This window comes from Bacillus rossius (assembly GCF_032445375.1).
Source record: "Bacillus rossius redtenbacheri isolate Brsri chromosome 9 unlocalized genomic scaffold, Brsri_v3 Brsri_v3_scf9_2, whole genome shotgun sequence".
In the NCBI taxonomy this organism is placed as follows: Eukaryota; Metazoa; Arthropoda; class Insecta; order Phasmatodea; family Bacillidae; genus Bacillus; species Bacillus rossius.
The window spans coordinates 37,327,036-37,343,902 of NW_026962013.1; the positions used below are offsets into that span (position 1 = coordinate 37,327,036).

Below are 16,867 nucleotides of genomic sequence, written 5' to 3' on the forward strand. Positions count from 1 at the left end.
GGGTTTATAGAGCCAGTCTGGAGGATAAACACGTCCTGCTGGTTACTCGTGGCCACAGGGTCCGTGCCAGAGACATGCGTGACACCCCGGCTTGTTCACTCACCACCACTCCCGGCTCGCCGGCATCCCCTTTCTTGCCCCTCTTCCCCCTCTTTCCGGGCGGTCCCGGAGGCCCTGGAACAACATTACAAATCCATTGTTACGTCACAATTTTTGTATCGTCCAAGAGCTATTGATGTACTAAAAATTCAAACAGCAAGCAGTACCACAGGATCAATGTACACAGGATCATGCCATCAGGATCAAGAAATGAACTTGGATATGTGATACAGAACTTCCACCAAAATACATAGATATGTGAAGAGCATAAACACTATGAAAAGCAGAGTAGCGAAGTAATGGATTTAACATGTTGTAGTCGTCAAAACACAGACACTGTTCTGATTGTTAGTCAAATTATCTTGCCGTTAACATCAACTGCGGACAACATGTATTTTTGTGCTGTTTTCTTAGGCTGCTTTTAATGTATGGTTCATGTCATGCCATCAATTATAAAACATAAACGGGCGCATCGCAGAAGATGCACACAACTGCGAAATTTATTTGTACACAATTAAATTCTTATACATCAATTTTTGCTAATGAAATTTCGAGATTTATCCGATATATACCTATTGGTAGTGTAATTAAATAAATAATTTAACCATCTTGCAGTTATTCCATGTCAGCTGGCCAGCAGCCTGTAAACACATGACCAACATGTAATAAAGGTCATGTAAAACTGTTAGTGTACAATTTTAACCCCGAAACAAAGTTTGGTATTTTTGTTGTGTAAACATCTTAGCTATCGGTATATGGAATTTAGTGGTAAGTTAATGAAAATATAACGGAAGTCAATCAACGGAAATGTGACACAAATATGGCAGACCCACATGTAGAAACATAAACCCGTATATACTCAATTTCGTTAACATTTGGGTACATACCAAACGTATTGGTGTGCAAATGAAACTTTATGATAGTGGAACTACCCTGGAATATATTTGGTAAACTAAAATAATCATAGTAAAAAGTAATCTAATGTTTTAAAATACCTAAGAAAAAAAACATGGTTTTACAATAATTACAATACATATTCTCCTTGTATAATTATCAACAGGCTCGGTAGCACAGCGGCAGAGCGTGCACTTGTTAACCTCAATGGATGTGATCAAATTCTCGTCAAAGAAATATTTTTTATTTCTTTTAATAACATTATAATATCAAAGAACTATATAATAAAATTTATTAATCAACTCAATAATGTGAAGGTTTGTTTGTAGTAATTATTTACAGACTCACTTCAGTCATTTACGCAAAAACAAATATATAAAAATATACTTAGTGTTATAATATGGGTTTTAAAAGGTTTCAGATTAATATTTTAGTAATTACATAGAAGTAAAACTTCTAACGTGTGCGGAAACTTAAAGTATTAACTGTTTAGTGCATTTTAAATCGATGAACAGTATTCTAATAAAATTCCTTGTTGAAATCAGACTCAAATATGGGGTTTAAAATTTTTTCAAGTCTTTTTCGTTTTTATCGTAGCCATTTGTAATATTTTAAAATTTCAGTTTGCTTCGTGCTGCCATCTGCAGGTGATGGTGGAGGCATGTTTATGATTCAGGCAGCGAATTCTACCGGCGGGCCCAGAAAATAAGTTTACGATATGCTTCTAGACATTTTGGGATGTACTTGAAAAGCGAATATTTTATTGATCAGTATATTTAGCACGCTTGTCATTGTTAAAAATATTTTTTTCATTAAATTAGGTGTCCAAGTTTCATATTATAAGTTTATTTTAACATGTACAACATGAGGACACATGAATATGCTCATTACCGAGGGTAGATGTTTACTAATCACTGGCGAGTACTGAAAGACTAGATTAATTTTTTTTATTTACATTGATGGCTATCCAATTTTTGCAGATAGTAGCCATGATTTATTTTAACATGAAGAATATAAATTCACGACAATTTCTTGTCAGCATGTGGTAGATGAAAAAATCTTAACAGTGGCCAAATCTCGCCAAATTGCCGTCCTAGTATGCTAGTAGTATAGGATAGCCGGTCCTGAAACAGGCGCCAGGCGCTGGATTGTGATTGTCGGTCCGCCATCTTGGATTTGTGACGTCACGACGGCGAAAATTCCTCAAAATTCCTCAAAAATGCCTCAAAATGACTCAAAATTTCCCGTTTTAAGAAAACATTTCCCGTTTTCGAGGGAAAAATTCCCGTTTCGAGGGAAAATTTCCCGTTTTATTCCTTAAAAATCCCAGCGGCTAGAAATGTCCTGATAGAGGCTTAAGCATCCTTAACTCAAGCCTCAGTTAAGCCTCTATCAGGATGTGACCTTGACCTTTAACCTTGACCCCGACAGCCATCTTGGATCCACCATCTTAAATGACATCATTTCGTTTTCTCGAACATTCCGTCATTGTGTTATCGGCCATTTTGAATTATGACGTCACCGTTGCAATTTCCGTTACGGCCGCCATTTTTAAATTTATTATCCGATTTTAATGAAAAAAATTTAAAAATTATAAAAAAAATTAAATAATAAAATTTTTAATAAAATATTTAAAAAACAAACATTTACAACACGGAGCTCGGAGTCCTCGGTTCAAACCCGACGAGTGCAATAAATAAAAATGGCGACCGATCCTTCCCCCGCGGTGGCTGCAGGCATACTGACTCCCTCCAATTTTTTTTTCAAAGCATATATATATCGTCAGGTATTATGACGTCATGTCCGCCATCTTGTCCTCGTCTGCTGGAAGCCATCATCAGTGTATCGTCGGCGAGAGTGCGCTGACGCCATGTTAGTTTAATTCTTATCCGCTAGAGTGCAGTAATCATTTATTATTGCTGTGACACCCGACATATTGTCATTTGACCGCCATATTGAAAATCCATAATTATTTAGCTAGAAATTCGGGAAAAATTCCAAAATTCATTAAATAAATTTGTTATCTATATACTGATCGATTAGGTCGACTAAGGTCCTTGGTACGATCTAGGACGATGCAAAAAAAATTAAATATAACATCAATTTAACATAATAGTAACAGGTTCGAGGAATTAAACACCACAAGTTCTTTTACAAACATAATATTTATTACATAATTTCTATTCTACTACAGGATCATTTGCGAAAGCCAGCAATCTTATAATCATTTAGTTCCGCAGCGGTGTGAAATGACTAATTCTTAGTTCCAATCGGTTTATACTAGACAGAGTCCAGCCAGAACCTTTACAGACATAGTCCACCTCTTCTTGACAGAGTTTCTGGATACCGTTTTTAACAGTTTGCTTCACATCGTTAGAACTGTAAATTACTGCAGCCGATGTCTTGAATGCACACTTCTTCACTTTGTCATCGAACGGATATGGCTTTCCATATATACAGTCCAACCACAAGTTATATTTCAAAGGTCCGTTTGTTGCTACGTCATCAGTAAGCTGATTGATTATGTACTCTCTGATATCATCAAGAAAATATCAAATGTCTTTCGACTCACCTAACGTATTTAAATAATAGTAGTCCTTCAATGTTCCACGAAATGCAGACTGCGCCAAGTAGAAGTCATTATCGTTCACTTGTAATGCGCCGAACACAGTCTTAGGTTTATTTTCCTGTTCAGACGTCATACCAATCGGTTGCTGCACATCGGTTTTCTTGCTTGTACGCTCACGAGCCTTCAACCTAAACCGAGGAGTCGAAATTTCTGCAGGTAGTTCAGCAGTAGGCACACGGACTTCACCTTTACAGTTTTTCGCATGTCGTCGCAAATTATCAATTCGAGTAAACCATTCATGACACTCATCACATCGAAACTTCATGCGAGATGGATTCTTCGTGCATTTGCTCCGCTCATGTCTTCGTGCATCATGAGCAAATGCGAACGACGTATCACAGTAGCTGCAAGGATACCGTGGTAATGAAGACGAACCTTTCAGACCCGATCCAGATACTGACGTTGCCGCAGTTGCACCATTTCCAGGCATTCTCTTATGAACATCAATGCATCGTTGTTGCGCCGAAACCTTTACTTTCTGCCGCACAGCAGGACCTTTGCATGCCTTCATGTGCGTTTTCATATTATCTTTTCTGGCAAACTGCTTATGACATTTCTCACAAACAAACATTTAACGATATAGGTTCTTGGCACATTCGCTCCTCTCGTGCTGCCGAGCATTGCTGTTGTTTGAGAAAATCTTGTCGCAGTAACAGCACCGATGTTCGTTAGTTGTTGTCGATTCGGCATCCATTGAAGTCTCCATTGAGGTCGTATCATCGATCGTCGTGGTTTCCTGCACATCCAGCTCAGTAGTCATTAAGCTATCTTCTGCTGGCGGTACCACGTCTGTTGAAGTCTCCTCCAGTGTTGACATCGACGTTGCCAACGGGATCTGCTCCACCATCGTCGACGCTGGCGTCATGGTTCCCGTAGACGATGGTACAACGTCCATCGAGTTCAGCGTTAAAGTCGGTAAAGATGCCATCGAGTTCTCAAGAACAGGTAATTACGCGACTTATGCACCAGATGAAATAATCTAGGTGATCCTTACACCGTCGACGACAGTAACAAACTAAGCATCCTGTTGTCTAGAGCTCGCTTATATATACATGCACCGTATGGAACAATACGCTAGTCAAATCAAGAACCATTTACAATAATACTAGAGTCAAAACAACATTAAAAATAGAAGGACCATCAACGAAAAGGCAGCACATTTTGGAAGCACCAACAACGAAAAGGCAGCACCGTCATCGTAAAGGCACGGACCGCAAGACCGGGTCATGTCAATATCAGACATATAGACCATGAACTCAGGGGGGCGCGTCGTTTAGCCTAAAATCGTTTTGCCTAATCGTGTTTCCCCACCTTCGTTTTGCCTAAAATTTGGTTTGCCTAAAGTCATTTTGCCTAAAGTCATTTTGCCTAAAGTCATTTTGCCTATAGTCGTTTTGCCTAAAGTCGTTTTGCCTAAAGTCATTTTGCCTAAAGTTAGTTTGCCTAAAGTCGTATTGCCTAAAACCATTTTGCCTAAAATCGTTTTGCCTAAAGTCGGTTTGCCTAAAAGTCATTTTGCCTAAAGTCATTTTGCCTAAAATCGTTGTGCCTAAAGTCGTTTTGCCTAAAATTATAATCTCATGCTTAAGTTCCCCTACAGTCGTTTTGCCTAAAATCGTACTGCCTAAAATTCGTTTTGCCCTAAAGTCGTTTTGCCTAATGTCATTTCGCCTAAAGTTGTTTTGCCTAAAGTTTCAGCACTTCGCTTTCTTTAACAGACAGTTAACTTGCCGAGCAGTCGTTTTGCCTAAAATCGTTTTGCCTAAAGTCATTTTGCCTAAAAGTATTTTAGTATATTCTTGCTCCATATAGTGTGTGTAAATACATTCCAGCCACTTGTAACTCTATTTGTGGATTCTGGAACTACTACCGAAACATTGTGAGAGGTTTGACATTCTGCCACAAGAGTGGAGGGTGTTCAGTATCGCCTGCATCTTTCAAGGAGGAAGGGTAGTTCGTTTTCGAGACAACAGATAGTGTGTCGCTCATCAAGTATCGCCTGCATCTTTCAAGGAAGATGGGTAGTTCGTTTCCGAGACAAATAGATTGTGTGTCGCTCACCATTACTATATATCGTCTTTTAAGGTTGCTTCCTTATTAAATATTTGAGCGCAGTTGTCCCATTTACGCCATGCATTCAATGCTACGGAACGCATCACGCCTATACTAATTACTCGCAAACAAGATCTGTAACAGTGGGGTATTATTACGCGATAAAAGACAAATGATAAATCTACTAATTTCATGTTGTACATTTTGACTGCGAATCAAGTAAACTGCGTAACCAGGCTCTGAATATGCGCTTTTTCGCCATTTTCACAAAAAAATTGTCTATGTAAATATATTATACGGAAAATGTAAAACAACACAATTTTCACTTTTCGTGGAATAAAATCGTATTGCCAAAACATTTTTTTACGGGGACTTACGAATACCTACGCTTAACTAGGGAAGGCCCTTACGTATAAAGTATTACTGTTTTTGAAGGAATATTATACACTCCTGCGCTATTATTTATAACTTAGGATAGATACTACGACAGTTTAAATATACTAAAACTGTTAATATTTTTGGAGTCCTAGAAGTATATTTCGTGGTTTAATGTTTCCAGAGCAAAAATTTAAATTGAATTTCCTGTATGACTTATTTATATATCATTTCTATAGCTGAGTAATATGAAATAAATACTTTGAAATCAAAGGAAAGAAAGCGATAGGGTAAGTGAACGAAACGGAAACTTGTTAAATAAAACATGTTCGGCAACTTAACATATCATGGAATTATTATTATTATTATTTTTATTCCACAAGGAGTTGTCTGTGGTAATGTTGTTGCCTTTGTATCGCTGTGACGACTTTACGTTGAACTTCCCCTTCTCAAGATACTGCAAGCCTATTACATTTTGTTTTAGTAATTTTAATGAACATAATCTGAAGACGAGTTTATAAATAACACAAACGTATACAATAAAGTTTACTTCTACTATGTATGTTTGCTATAATCAATAAATTTGTATTGCGTTAGCAACTTGACTTCACCTAAGCCACTGAAAAAACCTGATAGCCTATATGTTTAAGAAACGGAATAGCCCTTATTAGCCTACTTTACTCTAAGAAAAGTAGTATAAACTAATATATCGTCTTTAGTCACGCCGGATATCTGTATGTATATTTATATTAAAAATATTTGTAAAATTATGATAATCGCCAGAAAATACGCCTACTTTTAACCAAATGCTATGCAGATAAAAAACGGGGCGCTATGTTTTTTTACGTTAGGAAAGTGAGTGAAACCACCGCTACTAGCACTACCTCTTGAATGCTGGATGCAATATAATTCGAAATAAACTTTGTTATAGCACTTTAGAAATTTTTAATCGCGTTTTTCAGGTACTTTTGATAATTTTAGTACACATTTTCTGAATTCAACTCTCGACTTTTCAATGTAAACGAATACGGCGAAACCCCTAACTTCATCCACATCCCGCTGGGATCGCTGGTCAAAGTAGTTTCCGCTACTCTTGCCGAATTTCCGGTATTGCTCTGTATTGTATTTGGTTTACCTCATTGAAACGTATGATTTTATGATATGTAGTTTTTCATGATTTATGACGTAATTTCACATGATTTTTTATTTTTATTTTAGTCGGAAATTTTTTTACGTCTGTAATTTGTTTACTCTATGCGATTTAAGTATGCCTGGGTTCCAGGTACTAAGCAATTTAAAGTAACGATGATGTTGTACTTTAACAAAAATTTTTTATTAAATAATTTATTCCATGCAATCCCTGTTTTCACACCTTTACAATGATAGCGTAGTACGCCACTTTGGTTGTAATATGGAGCGAAATAAGTAGGCCGCGTAGCGCGACGCCTGAAGCATTTTATTGTGAAATTTAAGTCATTTGAGTACCTACTAGGAATGCGTATCGTCCCAGAACAGTTTTGAGAGATGTGAAGCTACATTGTGTAGTAAAATAAAGTAGTTTTGAAATGGTAATCTATAAATTTATATTAAGAGAATAGATGTGGTTAACCACTTTTAATTATTGTAGTTAGCTTTGCTTAAGCCAGCCTGCCTAAAGAGAATCTACGGTCATTTTTTTAAAGAGAATTTAAATTCGGTTTATATCATATTCATAATTGAGATTATTTTCCAATTAATGAGAGGTTGTATTTGTTTTGCTATGATATTGACTATCCTACCAAGTCACAAAAGCTCTGATAGTGATGAGAAGAATTAATTGCTTTAACCTAGCCCCAGAACAATGTTATAGTCGACTTTATTTTGATTTAAATACCTGATATGTGTATATTACTTCTATAATTACGTCACAGAGATTTTTAATTCGGTTAATTGCTATAATACCTGTAAACCTGTGCTATTCGTTTTCTCTCCGATTTATTAAAAAAAAACATTGTAATAAATTAATTGCCATTATATTTCATTTATTATTACTGTAAATCGGAGATTTGGTCTTTTCCCTTTAGTATAGCCGTGCGAAGACGGGTCGGTCAGCTAGTAATATAAAGTTGGAGGTGTTTCGAGTACTATGGCACTGGTTCCCATTTTAAGAAGTCAATGTGTTTATTGAGTAGGTAAAACTAAACGAAAGACAAAAATTTTACCGTATGTTATTAAAAGTACATATATAGTTATATAAATATGATAAACAACCACTGAACTTCTTTCAACAGAGCCATACGCCAGCGACCGTATGTTACTGCGACGCCATTCAGATTTCACTATAAATTCATTTTGAACTTTTGAGGCTAAGTTACAATGGAAACTACGTGGTTTTAGTTTTTTTAATCTTCGACACATTTGTGACTCTGAGTTCTAATATATTTACTTATATTGTATAAAACACTACATATTATAACTTGGACAGTGAAAAAATATGTTGTGATTATTATTTTCCTGTTTATATACTATCGCTGTTACATCTCTTTACATTTTGGTTTTATTTAGCAAAAAATATATTAGAACTCCGAGTCACAAAAGTGTCAAACAAGTTATGGTATTTTCAATCCATCACCTCTTATAAGGACCTCGCCAAAATACATAACATTATCTTCTTACTATACTATATGGACCTTTGAAAAATGCGGAACTGTCATATAGGGGATGCACACTTTTAGATATTACCGAGCACCTATTTTTAATTCTGCATGGCAACGCTTAAAATTAACATTAAATTACGAAGCTATTATTCTTAAGTTATTTACAGGTAGACTTACCAAATCCTTAGGTACTTCATGTTGCACATATGTATTTCCACAAAGCACCCTTCTTACAAAAATTGAAGACACTAATATTAACGTAAGAATATTGTTTTGTTATTTTCAATATTATCTCCAACATGTCCAAAGTAATACCATCACCGTTGTCCGCATCACTATTTTATTACATGCTCTACTTAGTTTAAATACTAACAAGTGAAATGTTTAATATAAGGTTTGTTATTTTGAAAATAAAAGTGTCTTTCTTAAATCAAAACGTAAATGTCGAATACCATATAACTAATTGCATGCCTGATTTGACGCGAATCGATTACGTAATGTTAAAAACTAGAAACCTACCCCAGTTTCACACGGGTAGCAGATCACATATGCCTACATAAACGGACGTTACGATCCTGATGCGGAAAGGAATATGCATGCCAAATTTCAATTCAATCGGACGTATAGTTTTAGAGATATCGTGATGAGTCAGTGGTATTTCGCTTATATTTATAGATTATGGCATAGTCTTAATTTTTGAGACGAATAATGATTACAAAACAAGATGAAAATAATGCATTTGTGTCACATTAAAGGTGGTTTAACGTAGATAAATAAACGAAACATTATAGTTGGCAGAAAAGTTTAATATAATTGCCTCATATTCTGAAAACTTATAGTGTTGTATTTTTTTGAATTACTTGACTACCAAATTTGTCACAAGTGGGCTGTGGAGTTCACATGTTATGAAGTAAAAGTTTTATATTTTTGGTTTCAGTATCTTAGAAGCTAGTGAATTAATAAATTTACGTAAATAACAATTTCGTTCTAGCACAGTGGACTGGTTGTTAAAATGTGTCAAACATTTAATGAGATTTGATATTAGCTACATCATTTAAAATAGTTCAATTTTGAAAAAAAATAGAGTGCATTATCTTCTTGTTTCTCATAAAGTTATCCCTTCTGTATTATATTTATTTGAAAACTAAATTTGCTGCGAGTATCGCGTATAGCTCCCAAGAAATTAAGTAGGTTAAAATTTGTGTAATGGTTCCTGCGATATTATATATGCAGCAACCAAAACGCTGAATAAACAAATATGTATTACTGAAAATGTTTCTAATAACCATATTTTGGAGCCAAACACTTAGTTTGGACAGGTATCCGGATTTTTCCCATTGGACAACACAAGTTAGTCATTCTAAATAGCTACCTATCCGGATTTCAGTAATGGGGCAACTAACGCCTTTAAAAATTCTGAACTATGCCTAACCGGAATAAGTTCCCTATACGGATATTTACATCAGTACAATAAAATGCAGACGCCAGGAAAGGACAGCTATCCGATTTGTAAAGTTCACTAATTTAGAGTTTCATGACTCGGTGCCAAATTAAAATAGCCAAGTAGGACACTTATCTGGATGTTAACTTACACGCCACAGTTTTAAAGAAATTATTCGCTTTGCTCACATATTGTATTAAGTGTATTTGCAGATTGTGCCATGTATAAAAAAAAGGCGAAGTTTTGGTTAACCGTAAGCGGTAGATTACTAATCCCCTCGGTTTTATTAAAGTTGGTTTATAACGCCCCCGAAGTTTTCGTGTTTTGCATTTCCTCGTTCCATGATGCATCCGGAAACTTTGAGTTATATCTTCCAATGTCGACGTTACTAGCAATAAACTTGTGCTTAAATTCCATTTTCAAGATTTTTTAAAATATATTTGGCTTTTACGTGGGCTAATAGTTGTGAATTTTATGTTTACCTACTTTTTAAAAATGAATCGTCACCTGAAGTTCGTCCTTGTGGTTTGTCCTAGTGGTTCGTGTTTTAAAAACAAAATATATTTATTTAAACAGACTCGTGGTTTTTAGAATGACTCGATGTCACAGTGCGGGTTAATGTATCTGGGTACCGTAAAGACCCTGCTACAATTGACTTGTCCAATGCCATGTCCGTTGGACACAACTCACCTATTGGTCCTCGAAGCCCTGTGGCGTCATATTTCTTGTCCCTTCGTCCCTTGTCCCTTCGTGATCAAGCAGTTGGCGAACTTTTATAATTTTGTCCCTTATTGAGTTTTCCCATGCAAGAAAAATACGTTTGAAAACATGTTAAAATTGTAAACAAACATAAATTATTTAAAATTAAAAAAAAACGTAAAATGTCTACAGAGGATCACAAACCGCGCGGGAAAAATAGTAGTATACAAACAATAAAAACAAAGTGAATTTTGTGAATTGACTATTATGTACCGAAATTGGAAATAGGTCACGTAATTACTCTGCCATTGAAATGTCAGTTTACCGAGCTACCTTTCAAACAGAATAAGCTTGGCAATATTCACATCATCAATATTTTTAAATTGATTTTGTGGCCTCTAAAAAATCTACTAGTATTATAATTTTTTTTAAGGGATTTGTGGTCTCCAACTTTTGCAAATGGCCACAACACATCAGACAAATGAAGAAGGAAATATTAAAATGTCGCTCAAAACTACTGCACTCTTGTGTTGGTATTTGAAATGTTTACAATTTGACAACTCGGGACATAACTTTTGTGGCAACCTTTTTTCGTGAGAGGATGATACAAAGAGAACAAGACACATGGCAATTGTAGCAGGGCCTTATTAAAAATAAGCGAAAATTCCAATACTGCATTTATCTGACTGAAATTTAAGAGCAGCGGCTATTTTCCGCGATATTATTTTGGTTTTATTATTATTGGTTATTATTTTGGACCATTTGCACAAAATTAATTTCTTCCGTTTAATTTTTTTGGATTCAAGGGTTCAAGTTGTTTCCGTTGTCTCATTAGAATAATGCCCCCTCTACACTTAGCCCGAACGTTCGCAAACGTTCGCGAACGTTCGCGAGCGCCAAGTGTGGAGGGCTGGTTGGCATGTGAAGGCTTGTGTTCGTGTTAGTTCGTGGGCGCTCGCCTCGGTGAAGTTTTTTTTTTTAACAAGTCAAAGGAAGTTGGGCCAACGTCCGTAATGTGTGTATCTACACTTGGCCTGCAAGCAGTAACCCAAGAACATTCATCGAAGTTATCTTGGTGTTTATATTTTCTTGGTAAACAAAACAGAGTAAACTATAGCTGCCTGCAGTGTACCATAACTACATCAATACTCTTTATAGCAGACACTTTCAGTTCGTTTGTGACTGATTCATCTAGTTCGCTTCGGAATTGGGAATCGCGTTTGCAGGCCAAGTGTGGATTCATGGTTAATTGGCATCTGAAAAAATTCGTCTTTGTTCGCATTCGTGTTGGAATTCGAGTTAGCCTGCCAAGTGTAGAGGTAGCATAACATATGCCCGTGTACTTGTGCCCCCTCCTTTTTTTCCCACCGCTTTTTCGACACTCCTTTTAGGCCAGCGGCTGTCCTAAGCGCCTGGGTAGATAAAAAAATCTAGAAAATCATAAAAAGTGTAAATAAATTAAATGAGCTTAAATCTAGCACCAAATTTTGTTCTTGATAACGTATGTGGAATTTTACTCGTCTGCCTCCACTATAACCACAGTTGCTCTTCAGCAATCTCAGTTACCAAGACCTGTAATCCCATTTACTACCTTGTCCATTCCTCTCTGTACTATGGTGATGACATTCATGCTATTCACTTTAGCAATATATAGACATGGAAAATTTGTGCCAGTTAAGTAATGGGTAGAGACTGGAAAATTTAGCAAGTTCAGTTACACGTCGGCTACACTTTACCTTACTATGTTAAATGAATGCTCTGCAAGTTTTAAGCTGTTGTTGCTCAACTGCATTTACGTTTTTACATAATCACTCAAAATGTGATTTTATCTAATTGTCTGTTGCGGTATTTGGCATTTATTAATATATCTACACAGCGTGCGAAAGAACTGAGATACGCCACTACATTTGCAAACTAAACATGATTGTACATGCGTTGAGAGTATAGATTGCCCTAAAACTAATATATGATATTTCGCGTACCTATTTATAGGCTGTTATTATTAGTTAATTTCTCATATTCACAGAAATAAGCTATATAGCTGGCCTCAGGTATATCAATTGTAAAATATGTAATATACATTCAATATACAAGTAATTTTAATCATTGGTAGTATTTTATATAAGGCAAAATAGAACCATGAAGAATCCTATCGTTTAATGAACTTATAAAACATGTATTTTTCAATGCGTATTCAGCCTTCCAGATTTTAACGAATAAGTTTCTAGTAGGCTACGTACGAATAGAAAATAACGTAATTTCCAACTAGGCATCTATAATTATGAATATAAAAATTTACCAAAAAACAAAACACATACCATAGAAAATCCAGTGTATAATAATTATCATTTAAAACATTATTATTTTCAGAATACGTATTTCTAAGCACTATAGTAAAATTAAATTAACAAAGGCTGTTATTTTTCGCGAAAAAATACATTTCTTATTCATGATTGATAGAATTACAATTTTGACCGTGTGAAAAGTCTGAAAGCGAATCACGAAAGTTCGGTGCAAAAGTTACCGATTTCTGATTGGGCCAGAGAAAAAATTAAATTTTCGTGAGCGATAGCAACCATTAGCTAGAAAGACACTGCTGGTATGTGCGTATAGAATTGAAATATACAGTAAGCTCAAACTGTTTCAGAAAATAATCACGGGATACATAAATAAGTAGACTATACACCACAAACATACTATACACCTTAACACACATATAATTCACTTAATCAGTCTCGTAACATATTTAAATTATGGCATGCAGTATGATCGTAGTAACAAGCCTATTTTGTTTCATTTCTCATTATATTTATTAATCCTAACAGAATAAATGTAATTAGTAAAACTATCAGCTTTTAGATTGTAAGATACTTCGGGGTTATTTTACATTACGATAAATCCCATGTGGTATCGCAAAGTAAAATAATGAGGCCAGCCGGCCTGCTATATATACTTATATATATATACAGTGTTGTTAAGTAACGAATTACAAGTAATCGGATTACTTGAAACGATTACTTTTCAAGTAATTTATACTTGTAACGAATTACATTTAAAAAATGTAATTCGTACTTGTAATCGGAATACATAACATTAATTGTAATCGATATATTAAGGTAATTGATACTTTATATTTACTTGCCGTTACTTTTATTCTCGGAACGTATAATGAATACATAAGAACAAGAAGATGTTACACTTTTGTATTAGTAAAGTTTATAATTTTACTCTTGTAGTGCTACGATCTTATGCACAACATCTATCATCAAAAATGAAGAGCCATAATGACTTGCAGTTCGGAAATCTTCGGAAATTCTTGCAGGGAACCGAAACTACGTAAGTTGTAGGCTTCCCGTCTCAACATTAACCTATCCTAAAATCTGCATTTTAAAAATTTAACACATCGCTGCCGTCAAGTGCTCCCGTTGAGCGTCTTTTTAGTGTTGGTAAAGATGTTTTTTGCCATCAAGAGAGGGAATCTATCTGATCGAGACTTTAAAATGCAATTGTTTTGTAAGGTCAATTCCACTACTTGTATGAAGTCTTTTAATGTTATTCAAGCAAGTTTGTCCTCAAATATTATTCATTTAATTTAAGATAATAAATTTAATAATTACATGAAATAATTTTTTTAACAAAACTAATATGTATGTATGTTTATTAATGTAACAAAGTGTAAAAAATTGAATCGTAGGTCAGTTTTAAAATTTTAGCGGAAAGTAATTGTAATTGTAATTTTACTGATTATTTCTATGTAAAGTAATTTTTACTTGTAATTAGTTACATTATCACCACAGTAATTGTAATTGAGCCCAATTACTTTTTCTGAGTACTTTTAACAACACTGTATATATACTTATATATATATACACTTTTTTATTCTTCAAGTGCAAAATTTATTTAACTAAGTTAGGAAAACACATTATCCACAAATTTCTTGCCGTTCGGGTTTATAACAGTGATATTTTCTAAAACAAGAACAATGTAGTCCGCGGTTTCAGTGCCTGTATACAGCTGTTCACATTAACGTTTTAGTGCAAGAAGTACTCAATTATGAAAATTAATGAATTTATGTTTATAATAGGGTTTTAAATTAACTTCCGTTAATTTCTACTCACTTAAGTAATTCATGTCCAGGGAAACTTTATACTATACAATTTTATTATTAATAAAAATGGTGTTTGTTTGTTTATAATGTCGTGCTATTTTGTACGATGCTGTCTGCAATTTCCATGGATTGCCGAATCTCTTTTGCGATAACAGTTTTTACTAGCACATTCTATTAAATAAATATGCATCATGTGCTACAGCAAAATCATGGATATATATGAAAATTAAAATAAAATGTATACCTTCAAACAAAGCTCACATGTCTTAAAATAAAATTAGTTCTGTGAATCTAATATATTAAACTGAACTAGTATTATAAACAATTATTACTTATAAACATTATAATATAATCAATTTACATTTTACGTATATTCACAAAATTGCTTTTCTTTGAACTTATACGCAGCCTTGTGACCCGAAATTAAACCAGCATACTCATTGTTTTAAATGTGACTTGTAGCACCACCTGTTTTGGTTAAACTGAACTAAATGATTCTTTACTTGTGCTAAACATGTTGTTACGAGATATACTACTAGTCACGCCATCTATGCGCCAAATGTGAACGAAGTATTATTCTGAATATTTTAGAGATTACATTTATGTATCCAAATGTCGTTTTGCCTAAAGTCGTTTTGCCTAAAGTCGTTTTGCCTAAACTCGCAGAGCACCACTCCACATTCTCAGGCAGTGATAAAACCTTACAGTCATTTTGCCTAAATTCGTTCTGCCTAAAGTCGTTTTGCCTAAAATTTTAGGCATCTGTTTAGCTTGCCTACAGTCATTTTGCCTAAAGTCATTTCGCCTAAAAGTCGTTTTGCCTAAAGTCGTTTTGCCTAAAGTCGTTGTGCCTAAAGTCGTTTTGCCTAAAATTATAATCACCTGCTTAAGTTCCCTTAAAGTCGTTTTGCCTAAAATCGTAATGCCTAAAATTCGTTTTGCCTAAAGTCATTTTGCCTAAAGTCATTTGGCCTAAAGTAAGTTTGCCTAAAGTCGTTTTTCCTAAAGTCGTTTTGCCTAAAAGTCATTTTGCCTAAAGTCATTACGCCTAAAGTCGTTTGGCCTAAAGTCATTTTGCCTAAAGAACATTTTAGGCTAAATGACTTTAGGCAAAACGACGTGTACTCGAACTCAGTACACACAGGAAAAAGGAATGTACACGCAGGAAAACGGAACGTACACGCTGGAAAACGGAATATACACACAGGAAAACGGAATTTACACTCAGGAAAACGGAACGTACACGCAGGAAAAACAGAATGTACGCGCAGGAAAACTGAAGGTACACGCAGTAAAACGGAACGTACATGCAGGAAAAACGGAACGTACATGCAGGAAAAACGGAACGTACATGCAGGAAAAACGGAACGTACACGCAGGAAAAACGGAACGTACACGCAGGAAAACGGAAGGTACACGCAGTAAAACGGAAGGTACACGCAGTAAAACGGAATATACACGCAGGAAAAACGGAAGGTACCCGCAGGAAAACGGAACGTACACGCAGGAAAACGGAAGGTACACGCAGGAAAACGGAACGTACACGCAGTAAAACGGAACGTACACGCAGGAAAAACGGAAGGTACACGCAGGAAAACGGAACGTACACGCAGGAAAACGGAATGTACACGCAGGAAAACGGAATGTACACGCAGGAAAACGGAATTTACACGCAGGAAAACGGAACGTACACGCAGGAAAAACGGAACGTACACGCAGGAAAACGGAAGGTACACGCAGGAAAACGGAAGGTACACGCAGTAAAACGGAATGTACACGCAGGAAAAACGGAAGGTACACACAGGAAAACGGAACGTACACGCAGGAAAACGGAAGGTACACGCAGGAAAACGGAACGTACACGCAGGAAAAACGGAAGGTACACGCAGGAAAACGGAACGTACACGCAGGAAAACGGAATTTACACGCAGGAA

The 16,867-nt window shown here is 35.5% G+C and overlaps 1 protein-coding gene across 1 annotated transcript in view; it reads right to left on the reverse strand.

Annotated features, from left to right (window-relative positions):
- The window catches only part of LOC134542905 (collagen alpha chain CG42342-like), a 149,258-nt gene that overhangs the window by 112,049 nt on the left and 20,342 nt on the right, over positions 1-16,867 (reverse strand). The window contains exon 2 of the mRNA XM_063387491.1: positions 104-174. Within this exon, the coding sequence (XP_063243561.1) occupies positions 104-174 (71 nt within the window). The remainder of the gene's footprint in view (positions 1-103; positions 175-16,867) is intronic.